Source organism: Hetaerina americana, unplaced genomic scaffold (genome assembly GCF_022747635.1).
Source record: "Hetaerina americana unplaced genomic scaffold, ioHetAmer1.1.p SCAF_29, whole genome shotgun sequence".
In the NCBI taxonomy this organism is placed as follows: Eukaryota; Metazoa; Arthropoda; class Insecta; order Odonata; family Calopterygidae; genus Hetaerina; species Hetaerina americana.
In genome coordinates, this window is record NW_027286863.1 from 913063 (window position 1) to 930524 (window position 17462).

Sequence of the window (17462 nt, forward strand, 5' to 3'; positions counted from 1 at the left end):
CTTAAAGAGAAATTAACAATGTCTCCTAGTTGGTGCTGTGCTTTAATGCAATGACAAAGCAGTCTTTTACTATATCTTAAGAGCCCTCACAAAGATAAAAAAGCATATGTATTAGATGCCCAACCATTATGAATTTGAAAACACAAGGTGCACTTATTCCTTCCCACGTGGTATGAGTCAGAGTTGAGAAGGAATTAAGAAGATGATAATGTATTAATATAAATTCTGAAAGCAAGTGAAACTGGCAAAATGAGATGGAAGTAATCCAGCATCCAATACAAATATTCAGGACATGAAAAAGCATAAGCACCATGAGTATCATAGATCAAGGAAGCTGTAGGCACAAATATATTGTAGAGCCCACTGCATTGCAGCAATGTGAGCAATGGATGAATTTTATGTTCCCTGGAATAAAATTCTGGACAGCAACCATTTGCCATTTTAGCTCAAATGTCAGATCTCCTCCAATGTGGTAGTAACTCCAGCTGAAAAATCTGATATTACTATGTCAGAGGGCCAGGTGTCATGAGCGCTTTGCCCAAGTCAATCGAATCTCAAACATTGACTCTAATGCTCCCAGACGCTGTCATTCCATCTACACCACTTCACTTTATGTTATTCCTTACGCCCCTGCCCTTCCCCTTGGGCTAATAACACAGTTTTTCTTAAAAAAATTGAAAATGCTAACCTCTTCACACCCACACAAAGCCTTTAGCAATGTTTCGATCTATCCCCTTGTCAATGACACCCAGGACTTTCCTAACAAGTCTGTCTAAAGTTTGCTTTAAAGAGTCTGAATTATACCTAACTCTCCTGGCTGCAGCTGGATGATGCATTTGGCTAGCAAGAATAATAATTTAATGTTCATCAATTTAAAGTAAACTGGCCGTGAAGTGACCAACTCAATAATGCAGCAATTTCTTCATTTTTGATGCCAAACGTTAGCATCAATGGCATTCATTTGTTCTTGAAAAATAGTTGATTTCATCCATGCCTTTCTGTTACCTATATGTTGTATGTATGGCCTAAATGTTTTTAAAACAACAGGAATTTCTAGATTTTGCAATAACAAAGGGCTTCAGTCTCTCACTGTCTTGCACATTAGTTCCAGGCAAAACAATGAGGTGAGGTACACACAAAACTCCACTGCTTGGTATGCTAGCAGCTCTGCAAGAAAAATACCATCTTCAATATCTCTCTAAGTTCACTATGCTTCAAGAACTCAATATACAGGGTTCGTCCGGAAAATAAGTGTACTGATTTTTTCCCGCCGCTCCAGGCGCGCCCAGCACCGCTCTGACGGGCTGCGATTGGAGGGGGGTATGTTGGCAAGCGATGCTGAAAAAGGCAGTCGGCTCTGAGCTGTGGTGTAGTGAGGAGCTCTGTTAACGCGAACCTCCACGCTCGACCCACGTCACGGAACGCGATGCCGAAGTTTTTGGAGCAGCGTTATTCCATCAAATTTGCGGTAAAGCTTGGGAAATCGTCTACCGAAACTGTCGGTATGATTAACCAGGCTTACGGGGAGTCAGCCATGTCCAGAAACATGATCTTTCGGTGGCACAAGATGTTCGTGGAGGGCAGAGAAGAGGTCGACGACGAACCACGGCCTAGACGCCCATCAACGACACTCACCGACGACAATGTGCGAAAAGTTCGCGATGTACTGAACTCTGATCGTCGTCTTAGTGTTTGGATGATAGCAGAGCAGTGTAATGTGCCAAAAACAATAGTGCACGAGTCGCCTGCGTCCGGCCAGCGATCAAAAACATCTGGCGGCTGTATCACGATAATGCGCCGTCTCACACCGCGCTTGTCGTGTCGGACTTCTTGGCCAAGCACGGCGTGGCAACGCTGCCGCACCCGCCCTACAGCCCGGACTTGGCACCACCGGACTTCTTTCTGTTCCTGAAGATAAAGAGGAGTTTGAAAGGAATGCGATACGGGACTTTGGACGCCGTCAAAGAGGCCGTGACGACGTGTCTTGGAGAGGTTCCCGATGATGCCTTCGCGGGAGAGTTCCAGGAATGGGAACGCCGCTGGAACAAGTGTATCGACTCACAAGGGTCCTATTTTGAGGAATATTAGCTTAAGATATGTAAAAGTGTAATAAATTTTTTTTCCTGAGCTCAGTACACTTATTTTCCGGACGAACCCTGTATTTATGCCTTTTAAACAAGGAGTCATACTTCTTTTAACTTTATTCTATAATTTTCTGGAATTTTTACTATTGCATTCAACACTGAAAGTGGCATATTCAGTCCTTCAATCAGGGGCACACCAGTGCCAATCCATGAGTCAACTCTTTGCAAAATATTGATTATATCTCCTAATGACAACGATTTTCATATCAATTTGTTTGCCATTTTGAAATACATTTCCTCACTATTTTGGTATGCCATTCTATGCTTAGTATAACAAAAAGCGAACCTACTGAAAACATGACATGAGCATCAAAATTTCAAGAAGTACAAGAAAGGACAAAGGAGAAAGATCACTGCCAAGTGTGTACATATGATTTCACAGAAATTTTAGCCTTTATGATGACAAAGAAGTGCAGACAGCTTGCCATATAATATCCAATTAAATATCTTCATGATATCTGCTAAATTTTGTGAGTACATGAATCGTTCCACAAAGTTGTGCCATTTGAAAACAATTCAAATAATAAGCATTACAATGTTTAGCAAAATATTTCCTGCCATGCTAGTGCTTCACTGCACTCCCATAAAACAAAGAAATATTTTTTTTAGCTAATCAAACACACCAACATTCATAGTCCATGTTTATGCTGATGTATTATCCTTTTGATCACAGCCTCGCTCGTCAGTTGCTCTTTGTTAAGTGTGCCAGCCACCATCTTACTTCTTTTTAATCATTGTAAATTGTGGGATATTTCAAAATTGAAAACTATAAATAGCAGGGTGACATTACATTAAAAGGATTAAAACATTCCAGAGGCATGGTAGGAAATGTTGTAGATCAAGGGAAAATGTAAGCTCCAGAGGAGGTTTCACATTTCACAGAATTAATTCAATGATGGGAAACAATTCTTTTGGAACTCAGTAGTTTAGATGAATAAATTAAAAGATTCAATGATGACATGTTTCAATGTAAGCATAAATTTAAAAAAATCATGGGTTAACAAATGATTATGATAATTTAAAACATGAGAACAAATAATAAATATTACTTTAAATGTTCAATCATTTACACATTCACTGACCATAACAACCTACAACAGTTACCTCACTAGATCGCCTGGTGGCAGTTACATGATCTATGCTCATGTCTATTTCATGATATATTATGTACAATTTCAGTTATGAAAGTGGGAGAGTAAATGGGCTCATAAAACACAAAGAATATTTAACTTTCTAATTACTATTAGATGATACTATTATTTTGGAGTGAAGACTGTAATCAGTTATGATAAGTAATTACCATAGCTATCTTTTCAGTGAATTCACAATAATTGTGCAATACTTTGTAATTCAGTTCTTAAGCAGAAATCAATAAACTTAAATATGCTAAACAATGAACATTACACTCAACAAGCATTCCTTCATTTAGCCATCAGAGCAAAAAGACTCCACTATACGAGCCAAGATGCTCCTCTTAAATAACAATGTCCATACCTGGAGGCAGTTTAGCCGTACAGCACCAACTCGGTCATTCAGGGACCATCCAATATACTTCAAATATGAATCAGTCAGAAAATGATTTGGATATTTGAACATCCAGACGCCTAGCTCGGCCAAACAAATTGACCTAATTTCAGGCAAGGTGTCCCTGGAAGAGTGAATTTTTTTGAGAGATGAACAAAGGTACACTTTTTTTAAAAATTCGCGCAAATAAATGTAATTAATCAAAAATACTGCTTTTCTTTAGATGGTCACAGATAACTGTTTAAAAAAATACTCATCAAGGCCATAAATAGGGAATGTCCATATTTATTTTTCTATGTTAACTCTGTTAAACATTTATACCCTTCCTATCATTTGATCAGCATTCCTAAACCCAATAAGCATACAATATATGCTGATGCCACATCCACATTTGCGCATCGCCTTCAACACTGCTGGTGAGATTTTTGCAGCCAAGTTAAGTTTTTAAGAGGACCAACCAAGGTAAGAGACACTAGGGGCTAAGTTGGAAGGCAAGGAGAGTCTAAGGCAGTGCTTGAAAAATCAGTTATCCCAATTCCTCAGTTCTTTCAATGACTAATCGGGTGACATACATGCATAATGGCAAAAGAGCAAGAGCTGGCAGACCCAGACGTTCCCTTTGATTTGCAGCCAGCAGCATCAATGGCACTTCTGAATAACTGTGTTATCTAACTGGAATGTGCTTTCCTCTGATGAAACTTTTAAAAACCCCTCTTTAATTACATTCAGCTATCTCAAAACAGTTTGCAACATATCTACTGACTTCCCCTGGCAGAAGAATGCCGTTCACATCGACACTGGAGTTCTCAAGTCGAGGTCAGGCTTTATTTCTAGCATGCATTCTGTCACAATACTAATGAGATAGAAAAAAGGCAACAGGTTAACCAGTGAAACAAATTATAGAATCTATAGTTTATAGATAACATCTTATTATTGATTATGAAGTTAATAATTATGTTTTACAGAATTTACATGCTTAGCTCTGCAATATTGCACTCTGTGGCCACCAAACAATGTGCTCTCTGCATTTATGGCCAATATTTCAATCCCTAGCAGAATGCTAAGACTTGTAGAATTAACACTTTCAAATAATGGCCACTACTAACGCAATAAAAAAAGAAATTAAGAAATTTGAAAGTCAAATAGAGGCAAGTATTTGAAGGTAAATTTATCCAGAGGAAAAATTTTGCCTAACCTGTACTTGTTCTAATATTGGGAAGCTTTTCCTGTTTTGTCATCATCATTATTTGAGGGTAATCTTTAAGGTTCTTATGTATGGCTTAACAAATAAACGAATACATATTACTTCAAATTTATTTTTATTTTCCCACAGTCTCCTTTTATAACAATACACCTTTTCCAGTGAAGCTCTTTCAACATTTTTAACCATTCTCAATAGTAGTTGTTATTTTTCTCCGGAAATAGCCATTAAAGTAAATGATAACCTCCTAGCCCAATGAAATCTCTATCCTCCAAGCAAAACTTTAAGATCAGGAAACAGTAAAGAGTTGCTGGGGACCAGATCTGGCGGATATAGCGAGTGGTCAACCTATTCAAAGTGCAACTCATGAATTTTAGCCACGGCAACCGCCAAAGTGTGAGCAGGTGCGTTGCCCTGCTGGAAAATCACTTTCCTCTCCTTCAACTGCGGCCATTTTTTGGCAATTTCTGCCTTCAGCTTGTCAGGTAATGATGAGTAATACTCTCCCATTATTGTTTTACCTTCAACACAAGTTGATGAACACAATTCCATCAATATCCCTAAAAACAGCCGCCATCTCCTTCCCAGCCAATGAAACTGCCTTTGCCTTTTTTGGAGTAGGTTCACCCTTTGCATTCCACTCTTTTTGATGTTTTTTCATCTCAGGAGAGTATTGGGGGATCCAATCTGCAATCCCGTCTACAGTTGTGAATCGATGCAAAATATTGGAATCACTTCACTTAAAATGCTTCACTGGGGCCTTAGAAATGGTCATTTGAATGCGTTTTTGGTCTTAAGTGAGCAAATGCGGTACCCAATGCGAGGATAGCTTAAGCATGTCCAATTCTTCTGTCAACATATAACAAATGCGTTCTTTTGATATCCCATGCCCACATCCTCAGCTATCTCTCTAATCTTTATGCGATGGTCATCTGGCACCATTTGGCGATGTTTTTCCACAGTATCAGTTGTTGTAACAGTTTTTGGCCGCCCCAAATGCTCATTATCAGCCACGCTGGTGCGGCCAGGTTTAAATCCAGCTGCCTATAACTGCACTGCCATAAATGTTGTTGCCTGTCCCTGTACACAGCGTTCAACTTGTCTTTGATTTGCGTAGGCATATTGCCTTTAAAAAATAAATATTCAACGACAGCGTGAGACTCAATTTCTTCCATTTTCATAAAAAGCCCTCACAGCGACTCACTCCAACGATTGTCAAACAATTGAGCATCCAAAATGGCTGAAATTTTGGTGAGCACCTTTGAAAGCAATCCCAAACACATTCCCAAGCTATTGCCCCAGGGGTGCTGCCATCTTGAGGTCGGAAACTCTTCAGACTGCCCCATAAATGGCAATCTTCAACCCTACAGTGAAGATCACCTTTCTTCATGGGTCAACCTTGAATTGATGATGACATTTGGCAAACCTCTAATTGATTACAATGATAAGATAAGGACGTTTATTTTCCAACTTTCCTTCTGAGATTGACTCATTATCAATGATCTTAACTTTAAAAGAATGACATGAAATGGTAAATGGATTGAATTCAACTTTCCAATGGCATTTTCGCTTACCTGTACCTGACAGCAAAAATGGATTTAAATGTATAACTAAGGACATTCTTCAGTTCCTCCAAGTTCTCTTCCATTTCCTGTCTCTTCCCGGTCATGTTTCCACCCCCACTTCTGTATCCCTTTAACAATCCAGCATGGCGAAAATGACGCAATCCCTCCATGGAACTGATTATCATTTGAATCACATCCACCAGAGCAGTCATCATCTTAATACCTGCGGGGAAGAAAAATATGGTCACGAATTGAAGAAGCACACAAAACTAAAACACCTATTTCACTACGTAAACAATTTCAAATTTCTACTATCTGAATCAACCTAATGCAGCTCCATATTAGACAGCCAACATAAATGAATAAATGTATCAACTGTGCAAGCAATTGATGTAGTTACCTGAAAATGGAAATGATACGAAAATTCACATACATGGCTCACAACTAAAATATTAATTGGTGAAACTTATTAATGGTTCACAGTTATCAGAATATGTACTAAGTTTTGCGAACCAATTGCAATTGAACTGGTTACTGAAAAGAAAACAAAATAATATCTAAAAGTTAAGCACTACACTTGAAAATTGAGTGAAACTTAGAATTTATATTGTTGGACGCTAAATATATATAACATTGCATTTATACAAAAATAAAGTTGAGGAGAAAAATATTTAATTTGTCAGGTGTTATAATTTCTTGCTAAACTGAAAGTTAAATTTAATCTTGTGTTAAGGCCAAAAACTGTTTTATGATTGCCAGTTTAGTTGAAAACCAGCCATTGAACTTGCAATAACTGACAGATAGAGCTGCTACAGTTACCGCATACACATTCAATATAAGTAATCTTATTTGCTTACAAAATTAGGTATTCAGTAATCTCCACTTTAAGTTTATACTCGCATTAACTATAGATTGGTTCAATAAGGCATTGTGCAAGCAGGCCTACGTCTATCATCATGTTTCAGTTTAGTTTTTAATGTGCCTCGATTACTGAGACTAATGCTGGCATTTATTAAATTAAATATCACTCAGGATTGATCTTTCAAGCCATGAGATTTTTTATGTGCCAGGCTTTTTTCAGGGGGACTGCAGGTGACACAGAGAAAGAAACTGGCCCCCTTCCCCTGATGCATAGATTTAACATGCCATAGGGCTCGGTGAACCCAACCCTCCCCAATCAAACCAGCCAGAGGGTTGATTATTTCATTGTTAGTTAATTCACTGAAAGAGTTGGTCACATAGAGGACTCACCTTCTTATGAAAAGAAAACATTCCAGACAGTTAAAATGGAATTCTATGGGTAAGAAAAATTAAACAACGCATAATTTTTGTGCTATGGCAATGATTCCAGATTCCCGGAAGGTTGGCTTCTCCTTTCGAACATAAATATAACAATCATTTCAATATTAATCAATGATATAGTAAAACAATTTTAACCTTAAAAACTATTGCAGGTTGAATCTAACAATTAAAGTTGACAGGAGAACATTTCAAAACTGATAATGGTTCTACACAGTCAAAGGACTGCTGCTGTTAAAAATCCCTTAAGCACTATTCTTTTCTTTCATAAAAATGATGCTCTCTCTCCCTTGGGACTAAAATTGTACAACACAAAATTTACTTACTTATTTAGAGTTGAAATGTCATCCATATGGACGCAGTGAAATGAGTCAGGGGTGCTTTGACACTGGTGTTGAATCAATGAATATCAAAATTCTACCAGAAATACAACTTAACAGGGTGTGTTAAAAATCAAATTGGCTCACCTGCATATGTCGCAGTGTGTCGGAAGGCTCGGACATTGGAATCCGAGAGGGCAATGAGGAATGACACCAGGTTGTCCAACAAACACTGGTCGTGCAGCATGGGGAGGACACCAAGAGGGGGTCGCTCCTTATGTCCGTGCTTTATTAGCCTTTGGATGAATTCAGAAGTGTTCTCCCTGAACTTTTTCCATGGTGACGTACTCAAAATCAGGGGGTAATCACTGCCCATGGTCTGTTCAACAAGAAAACCACATCTTATTTTGGCAATTAATTCAATGCAATGTGCGATTAGTATTTTATCCCATTTCCTGAACCAATGGTTGCACTTGGATATGTTTCTAATTTCACAATTATGTTAGATAAAGGCTCACTTCTAAACTTATGTATGTAGTAAAATCTTATTCCAATCCAACTTTATTCAAAACATGATGGAATTTGAAGCTATGAGCTGTCCCCCAAACAAAACCATGGAACTTTGGATGCTTTTCAGCACAGATGAATCAACCAGTGTTCACATTTAATTTCAATGCAATGACCTGGTCCTTTGACTTTTAGACATCACTCATTTCAAATCCCCCCAAAAAACATCATTAAGAATAATAATAATACTTAATTTATTTTGATAAATGCATATCCATATTAAATATCATAAAAATAAATAAAACAGAAGCATATCAGTGCAATATATAAAGCAACACAACATAATTCTCAAATGATATGAAGATTGTAACTTTAAAAATCATCAATTGAATAAAGCAGTTATGCAATCAACCAGGCTCCCAAATGTTCACCCTCGGGAGATAATTCGATTTCAACTAAATTTGCAACCAGTTATACAAATGAATGCTCATATTATAAAATTTGTTAGAAGTTGAAGTAGGAGTACAATATTGAGTATCCAAGTAAGCATAACCCATAATGACAAAGTTATGCACATCAGATCGCAATGGATAAATTTCTCGGTTAAATTTCACATGACTCCAACCCATAAATAAACACACACAGGTTTTTAGGTTGTTCTGACAAAGGCATATCACTCTCTCAACTCATTCTACAAAAATCTGTAAAATTGCAAAACCCTTACATACCAGGCAGACTCATGCAAATCAGCAATTTTCAATGGCATACATGCAATTGTCAAAGTTCTAACTAAAAAAAGTTCCCACTAGTTCACATCACTGCCATGACCACTAGTTCCCAACTAGTCAGTCATGGTAGTGACGAAGAAATGAATTTTTTGCATGGTTTTTATAAGCTGAGTGTGATCTTTGCAATTATCATCTAGGCATTCACTAAAATTGCAAAACAATGTATAATTGCATCTACAATCTGCCGCAACAATCCGCCACCACTGAAATAAAGAGTAACACTTTAATTTACATCATCAAACTCCTCGGCCATCTTGGCAATGATTTCCGTGTATTCCATTGTGGCTTGCATGTTCTGGGTGATCTTCCCTTTGCAGCCCGAGGCATTGAAGAAGAACTGCGTGAGGGAGAGAAGGGCGCCATCTCGACTCAGCCAGTAGCTCTGCACCCAACCCTCAACCACTTGCTGCCAAAAAGAAATCAGTCATCATTAGATACTCAATTCAATAAAAGAATAACCACCACAAAAGATGAGCAGTCTACATCTACATCTATATCCTGCGAGCCACCGAAAAGATGTGTGGCAGGGGGTGCAGCACCAGGAGGAAAGAGTAAGGGATGAGGGGGTTGGGGTTTTTCAAATGGATGGGGAAAGGTGGGAGGAACGTGCAAAAAAATATATAAATATACTAGTATAACCATGCGCAGTCACTAACTTGTAGGTTAGTACTTATTAAGTCGAGCCGACTGGTGGGGGATTTCGATTACAAACATTCTGGTCTCCTCTTGGAAAAAATGGCCATTTAAACCTGTCAGTCTCGCAGTCTATCTCTCTAATCTTATAAACGGGATCCAGTCTAAGATAGAGGTATGCTCCTCTCCCTCATTCCATGTGCACATTATATCCAAGATATGCAAATTGATACGCTCATTTTGTTGTTTGGAAAACGAACGAGTGAACCCATAAAATGCAGTTGCTTGAAAAAAAGAGGAACATGGTACTTTCATAGTTACTGAGACAAACTTCATGGCATCTCAGATTAAATATTTTTTGGGGTTTCTGACACAGGGGTTTAAATACCTTGAGAAATGTAACACTTGATGTGAATTGATGCAATTCTGTTACGATCCGGACGTAAAGAAAATTTTTAGAATATATGGTGATTCCTCAAGCTAGTAGTAGTATTATGGGGAGGCGACCGACAGCTGAGGTCATTTCCGCCATAGGGGATGGACAGGAAAGGATGAAGGGTGGAGAGAAACCCTGTATCAGCATTAGCCTACTCTTTATGAAAGGGGTCCACAGTTTAACGTCCCATCCGACGGACGGCGTACTCACTCAAAGTGCCCTCCTCAAAGCACCTCAAGTAGGGATCGAGATACCTCTGAAAAATATTCAACACCAACGGGATTTGAACCCGGGCCCTCTGGGTGGGAAGCCAGTACGTTAGCTCCCGCACCATCTTGGTCCCCTCTTCCTCAAGCTATAATGTAATTTCTATCACTTCTAACACACACAACTAGATGCTCCCTTTCCACTCATTTTCTGGCACACAGGGGAGGTGCGTGACAAGCAGACAGACACAAAAAGTTGATCACCACCCCTCCTCCTCTAAGATACTATTTGTGTCATGCAAATGGGCTTGGCACGCCACTACGCTTCCAGTAAGCCAAAATTCAATTCAATTAAATGGTCAACTAGTTTAAAATATGATTTAATTTACAATCAATTTCTGAAGAAAACACAATGTTTAAAACATTGCCCACCATTAAAGAATAATAATGCTCCTTAATGTTTCATAGCAAAGTTTCTACATCATTAACCGGTCACAGATAAAGGATGATGGGGCAGATGTCAAAAAGATGTGCTGGAAGTTTTGATGCAATCAAGTAGAAGGGAAATGTGATTCTTTAGGCCTCATCTCCAAACCAAAACTCCTAGCACCAGAGCACACCATCATGGACATTGACATGCTTCTTTTATTCAATGCTAACACTAAGCACTCCACAATGCTTAATTTCTGTTTTTACTTGGACATGGACATGATGTACACATCATTTTTATACACAAATGTAATATGAAAATCATAAATATTTGATCTACATTAATTTCAGTAAGAAAAAATTACAAGACTATGCCATTGACAAAAAGATGGATTTGGAATGAATTTTTAAAAAAATACTTTCACTATAACAAATTATAAATAAATCATCAAGGGGTGACATGTTTTCTTTAGATATCATCATGACACAAATTACTCTTCCAGCAAAGGGCGAATGGAGACTGTGAAACCACTGGCCAAATATTCATCATTACCCCCACAGCAACAAAAAACCCAAATGCAGAGCGTAGACGTGGAGCATCTGAAGAATGAAGCAACTTGAATTGGGTATCCTTGGTCAATCTCAGGTTGTGCTCAGTGCGAAGCAATGAAAGAAAATATTTGAGTCCCCATCAATTACCTGCACTGAGGCTTTCTGCTCCCTGATGATGTAGCAGAGAGAATTTTCATCCTCTGCCTGGAGCTCTGTGATTGGCCGACGCCCAGGGCGACGCCTCTTGGGAGGACCTCCCATCAGGACAGAGGCCACAGGGGCAAGCGCCGTCCTCTTCAGCCCCCCTAACCCTCCTGAAACCAATCAGGGAATTCATCAATCAACCATATCAAACTTTCACCAAAGGAGAAGAGAAGCATAACTGATGCAAAATATTTTGAATGCATGAATTACTCCATCAGTGTACGGAATCCAGATAAAAAAGGAATTTTTACAATATGATTAACGAGCTGGTGTGAATGAAGGCATTCCATCATTAAGGCAATATACAAGGCAAAAATAAAAATCAGAATATCACACCCTTTAAAAATAGCCATGAGAGCTCAAATGTGCCCATACAAAATGTAAATCCACATTTTGCCTCGGGGGAAATTCACATTAATGGAATGAAGAGATGGGAGATGTTTAAGCAGTCATGATATCCATTAGCGCTGCCTTTATGCAATGTTTTGAGCCTAAATGTCAAGTTTATAGGCTGTTCTAGTGAACTATGTATTCATTGAATTGGATGTTTAACACTGAACACCCATCAAAACTTTTTAAAGAAAAAACCAGTCATCCTTCATATTTCATAACTGATCCTCTAAATCACTGTGAAAGTTTAAGGGCAATACAGTATAACTGAGAAATAGTACCTCAACAGATGCCTCATTATCACCAATGTAAACACGGGTCTGTCAAACCCATTCTTATCGCTGCAAACCTTATTAATAAATATAAACTTACTTCACATGAACCAGTCCTATACTGAATATTTTTTTAACAGCACCATGGTGAAGACATAGTATTCGAGCTTGTACACATCTGTGATTTTACATAAAAAGCCACAAGAAAAGTGAATACAAGATATTGATAAATCAACTGCTACAAAATGAAAATTGATTATCTGGCCACGCAGCTTAAAAGACAACCCACACTTTAATAAATGAGAAGAGTTGGAATACTCATTTCTAACACCATATGCCATCGTGATCAAAGTGTTTCACAGGAGAAAAAGGTGACCTTGCACTAAAGGGGGTTCCACAGTTCATTTATCTCGCCACCTCTCTTGACAGAACTTCTTCATCAATCACTCGACCATCCATTTGATCCGTCCAAATCAACTGTATCACCACACTGCTATTCTTCCAGGTGACTGCTCTCTCCTCCATTCATGCACAAGTGTTCATCAGACTCATTTCCTAATTAAGTTTGCTCGAACTTTGAGTTTTATGCCTTGTGTTCACATAGCCGATGGCCCTATTTCTAGATTGGCTAAATTCTTCCACATATTTTAATGTCCGATCAGCTAGTTTGATATTTGTGCTCTCTTGCGCACGTGTTAAAGTAAATGATAAATGCTTTGAGTTCACTATTTAGCAACATACCTCTGCCTCTTCCACGGCCCCTGCCACGAGAGGCAGGAGGTGATATCCCCTCCACAACTTCCTGCAGCTGTGAATCAAAACATTGAACTATGTTAGAAGATTCAGGAGGAAAATAACAATAATAAGCATTATTAGTGATACAAAAAATGTATGGCTCACACTTCCTGGCAGTAATAAGATATATATTTCTGCTTTACTCATATTCAACACATCTATCACAAAGCAAAAGCCAAAATGGAGGGCAGCAGGTTGTCCACTCTTATTGGAAGAAATGAAATAACCAATTCTAAGATAATGATTAGAATAGCAAATGACTCATGACAACACGTACATTTAGGCCTTATTTTGGAAAAATGGCCAAAGAAAGGAGGATGTTAGACATAAGACACGAGATAATAATAATAATAATACAAATTATTTGCCCAAAGATCATGATACAAAAATGCCAGGTGGATGGTGTACTTACACGATATACGTCACATCAGAAAGGGGTTAAGTGCATGTAGGGTACCTCCTTTGAGGGACAAAATATGGTACTGACAATTACATTGAATGTAGCACAAACACACATACACACACACACACATTAAATGCAACATATGCACTATAACCCATTAAAAATCAAGGAGCATTAATAAACTAGACTAAGAGCATTATTATGACTTAAGAGGGGACCCAAAGACCAGGAATACTGTTGAGAATTTAACCAACCTAGTAGAACATGTTGCATTGTAGATATCTCTTAAATCTATGCTTGATTGCAGTAGTTCCCTTAGTATCCTGTATACTTTTGGGTAATTTGTTACAAAATCTGATGCCCTTTACCCAGGGTGCTAATTTTAATACTTTAGTTCCAATATTGGCAAATGCTGTGCCTTCCTATGATGCAATGTTGGTAGTCAGAATTAAGGGAATAGTGGCCAATGTTTTTTATATGCAGAACTAAAAACAATACGAATGCATGGGGGTGGTGCCAAATTTAATTCCTGGAACATAGGCCTCGATGGTGCATTATGACCTTTCCCAATGATTATTCTCATGGCTTTCCATTGCATTTAAAAGACGGTTAAAGAAATGGCAGCTGAGCCCCAAAACATTGTGCCAAAGGTTATATTTGAAAACATTTTCCCATAGTATAAATTAAGTAGCACTGTTTTGCTTGTAGTCTCATGTAGGTGTCCCAATAAATGCTTTTACATGTGTTTCCCAAGAAATATTTGCACACAAAGAAATACCTAAAAATTCACATTCTGTCACTTGCTCAATTGATTGGTCATTAATTTTCACCAGCAGACTATCTGACACATTCTCACAGCAAGAAAAGTACATAATTTTACATTTAAGTCTAGATAGTCATCTCAACACCGCTCGTTTATGGCAAGTGTAACAGATTTTTCTACAAGGCTGGGACAAGTGCATGTTGATAATATTACATGTCAGTGTCATGAGCATGCAAAACTGGTGCTATTACTCCAAAATCCTTTAAGCAGTTAGTTAGGTCATTGAGATATAACATAAAAAGGAGTGGCCCCAGGGTTGAACCCTGTGGCATGCCTTTGGAAACTTGGCATACTTCAGATGAATGCCTTAATCCATCAACTGACAACAATTCCTTCCGAGTACGATTATGGATACATAGAATTTCATCCAATTTAGAAGAATGCCTCTAATTCAAATTCTATTGAGTTTAATTAGAAGTCTATTGTGGTTTACGCGATCAAAAGCTTTTTACGTATCAAAAAACAGTCCAAGAGTTACATGTTTAGCAGCTGATGAGTTAAGCATGCTGTCGACTACCTGATACAAGGCAGTCTTAGTAGACTTTTAAAATCCAAACCCACTCTGAGAAATGAAAAGTATGATATTTTTTTCGAGATTAGACACTTTTTGACGTGCATATTTTGGCAAATGTCTTCAGGATGGCTATTGGTTTGTGGTTGTTTAAATCATTAACCCAACCACGGTTTTTATACACTGGCACTACTTTTGATTCTTTTAATTGGGATGGGAAAATCCCTTGCATCAAAAACTCATTACGTAAAAATAAAAGGGGTACTTTCACCGCTTCAAAACAACGATAAACAAGTTTGCCAGGAATTTCATCAAGGCCAACGCTGGATTTATTTCTGAGTGTGCTTGCAATAGTTTTTAGATTAGTTTCGGAACAGGGTTTGTCAAACATTGACGATGGTGCATTTGGAAAATGTATATTAGGGGGACAGGCAGTTGGGGGAGGAGCAGATATGTAGTGCCTGCTAAATTTATTAGCCATGAAGGAGCAACGGAATTAGCACTGGAAAGGAAAGAGTGGAAAGTAACGATGTTCCGGTCGAAATGCTAATGAGGCTATTACTCTCACCAAATCACGTGATAAGAGGCTTAGGATAAATTAGCAACATTGAAATTAATCATGTACACTGTTCCGACTGATGTGAGTGGCACCCAAGGCAATGAAATACCAATTACCACGGATTCTTCAAGACTGAAGAATTTTTACCATTTAAAGATAAATGCACATTAATAGAATGCTACTACAATGACTCTAAAGGCATGATATTTTTTTTCATAATGCCTCGTTAACATTTCACTGGTTATGAAGGGAATATTGGCCAGGCAGAATTATACCTGAATAACTCGAACGTCCCCATCATCTTCAAGTATAGCTTCAACATAGTGTCCGCCTGTTTGTACAAGAGTAGTCTGTCTCTCATCCACCGTATGTGCTGAAACAGTTTCAACAGTTGGGCCATCGATGTACTGCTCTACAAACGATATTCCTTGTCCATCATTTCTGGGTAAAATGCAAAATGAATGCGTTAGAACGCGTGTGAATTCATCATCACGAAATAAAAACTTGATGCTTGTAATCGCAATGAATCGTCGAGAGAAAGAGATTTCACACGCAAGTGTTTTGGTTTAATTGAAAAAAGGAAGAGAGAAAATGACGTCAACTGAATACCATATAAAAGAAACATTTTAACATCAATGGCCACTCACGAGGTATGCACAACTGTACTGTCACCCTGATCGATTGTGTAGGCAGTAAAATTCTCGGGTAGGTTAACTGCAGTCGCTGCAAGTTCATTAATTGCGGATGATGACAGGGCTCTGGGTCTTCTTCCACCACGGCGAAGCATATTCAATTATATGCTTTGTAACGTATGATACATGCTGCACAAATTCACCTTAAAATCCGTGGAAAACACTATTAATAACACCACAGACAAAACAGTCGAAGAAACTTCTGAAAGAGATGTAAACAAAACTGTGAAAACAAAAACAAACAACACATCAATCAAAAACTTTTGTCCGGAGAGTTATAATATAAGGTTTTACCATAGCCATAAAATCAAAATTCAGAAAATGAACCAATATCAAAAAGTCAGGGTCTTATGAAAGAAAACCGCTTCGTGCTGAAGAGCGAAATTGGCTGCGAGTGAGATGGAACTTCTGGGACTTAAGTTAACAAATTCGACCTACAAAACACAAATTACTCAAAACTCTGCTATTAAATATTCCATAATTGTTATTTGCTCACTTAATTGTTTGAAGCTATGTTTAATAATTTAAATTCGTCCATTATGTCTTTACCACTGCCTCCATTGAGCCTTTTCCGCAACGCTACTTCAGTGACAAAACACAGTCGAAAAAGTATGACCGCCAATATTTGACCCGATATTCAAACTCGCACACTCAATTCAAAAACTTCACATAGTAGCACTAGCACTCCTGTCACGCAGATTTTAGCAGGATTTATATTTTTCTTTTAAATACTTCCAGTGACTCCAAATACCTTGGTAATTTATCCTTGACCGTATTCCAGAGACAATGTCGGTATTGGATTCAATAAATTAGAAGCAATGGAAATAGTAAAATTATTGAAACTTTCGGGCAGTCCTCCGCGTCAGAGCGTCTCTGGGCGACAAGTTTCTCCAGCCATGCATCTGGCATCTTCAGGTCAGAAGTGACCTCACTTCCAGAAGAGGCCAGCCGCATGGGTGGAGAGACTTGTCGCCAAGGGAGACCCTTACTCGGAAGAACGCCTGAAAACATTGACCATTGTGGATAAAGGCCGCGGAAACCTCCAATTCCAATGGAAGTAGTGCTGCTGTAGAGCGGAAAGGTGATGGGATCTGGTAATAAACGAAGAAAGTATCTAAAAAGTTTTAAAATAACGAAAAATCTTATAATAAGAAAGGATAAAATCATGAAATATGGGCCCCTACTTATCTTGAAACCAGTTGGCTTGCC

The 17462-nt window shown here is 38.3% G+C and overlaps 1 protein-coding gene across 7 annotated transcripts in view; it reads right to left on the reverse strand.

Moving 5' to 3' along the window:
* Window positions 1-16826, reverse strand: part of LOC139689891 (cohesin subunit SA-2-like) — a 58241-nt gene extending 41415 nt beyond the window's left edge. For 2 of the 7 annotated variants that reach the window (XM_071587008.1, XM_071587007.1), the window contains exons 1-9: window positions 16548-16726; window positions 16209-16455; window positions 15837-16002; window positions 13212-13278; window positions 11752-11918; window positions 9581-9754; window positions 8201-8432; window positions 6444-6657; window positions 3639-3792 (exon numbers count right to left, since the gene is read on the reverse strand). In XM_071587008.1, coding sequence (XP_071443109.1) covers window positions 3639-3792; window positions 6444-6657; window positions 8201-8432; window positions 9581-9754; window positions 11752-11918; window positions 13212-13278; window positions 15837-16002; window positions 16209-16348 — 1314 coding nt within the window. In that variant the 5' untranslated portion in view covers window positions 16349-16455; window positions 16548-16726. Of the gene's footprint in view, window positions 1-3638; window positions 3793-6443; window positions 6658-8200; window positions 8433-9580; window positions 9755-11751; window positions 11919-13211; window positions 13279-15836; window positions 16003-16208; window positions 16456-16547; window positions 16728-16749 lie in introns of those variants that run through there. The other 5 variants (XM_071587004.1, XM_071587002.1, XM_071587006.1 and 2 more) reach the window with 5 other exon arrangements.
* Between the last annotated feature and the right edge of the window lie 636 nt (window positions 16827-17462).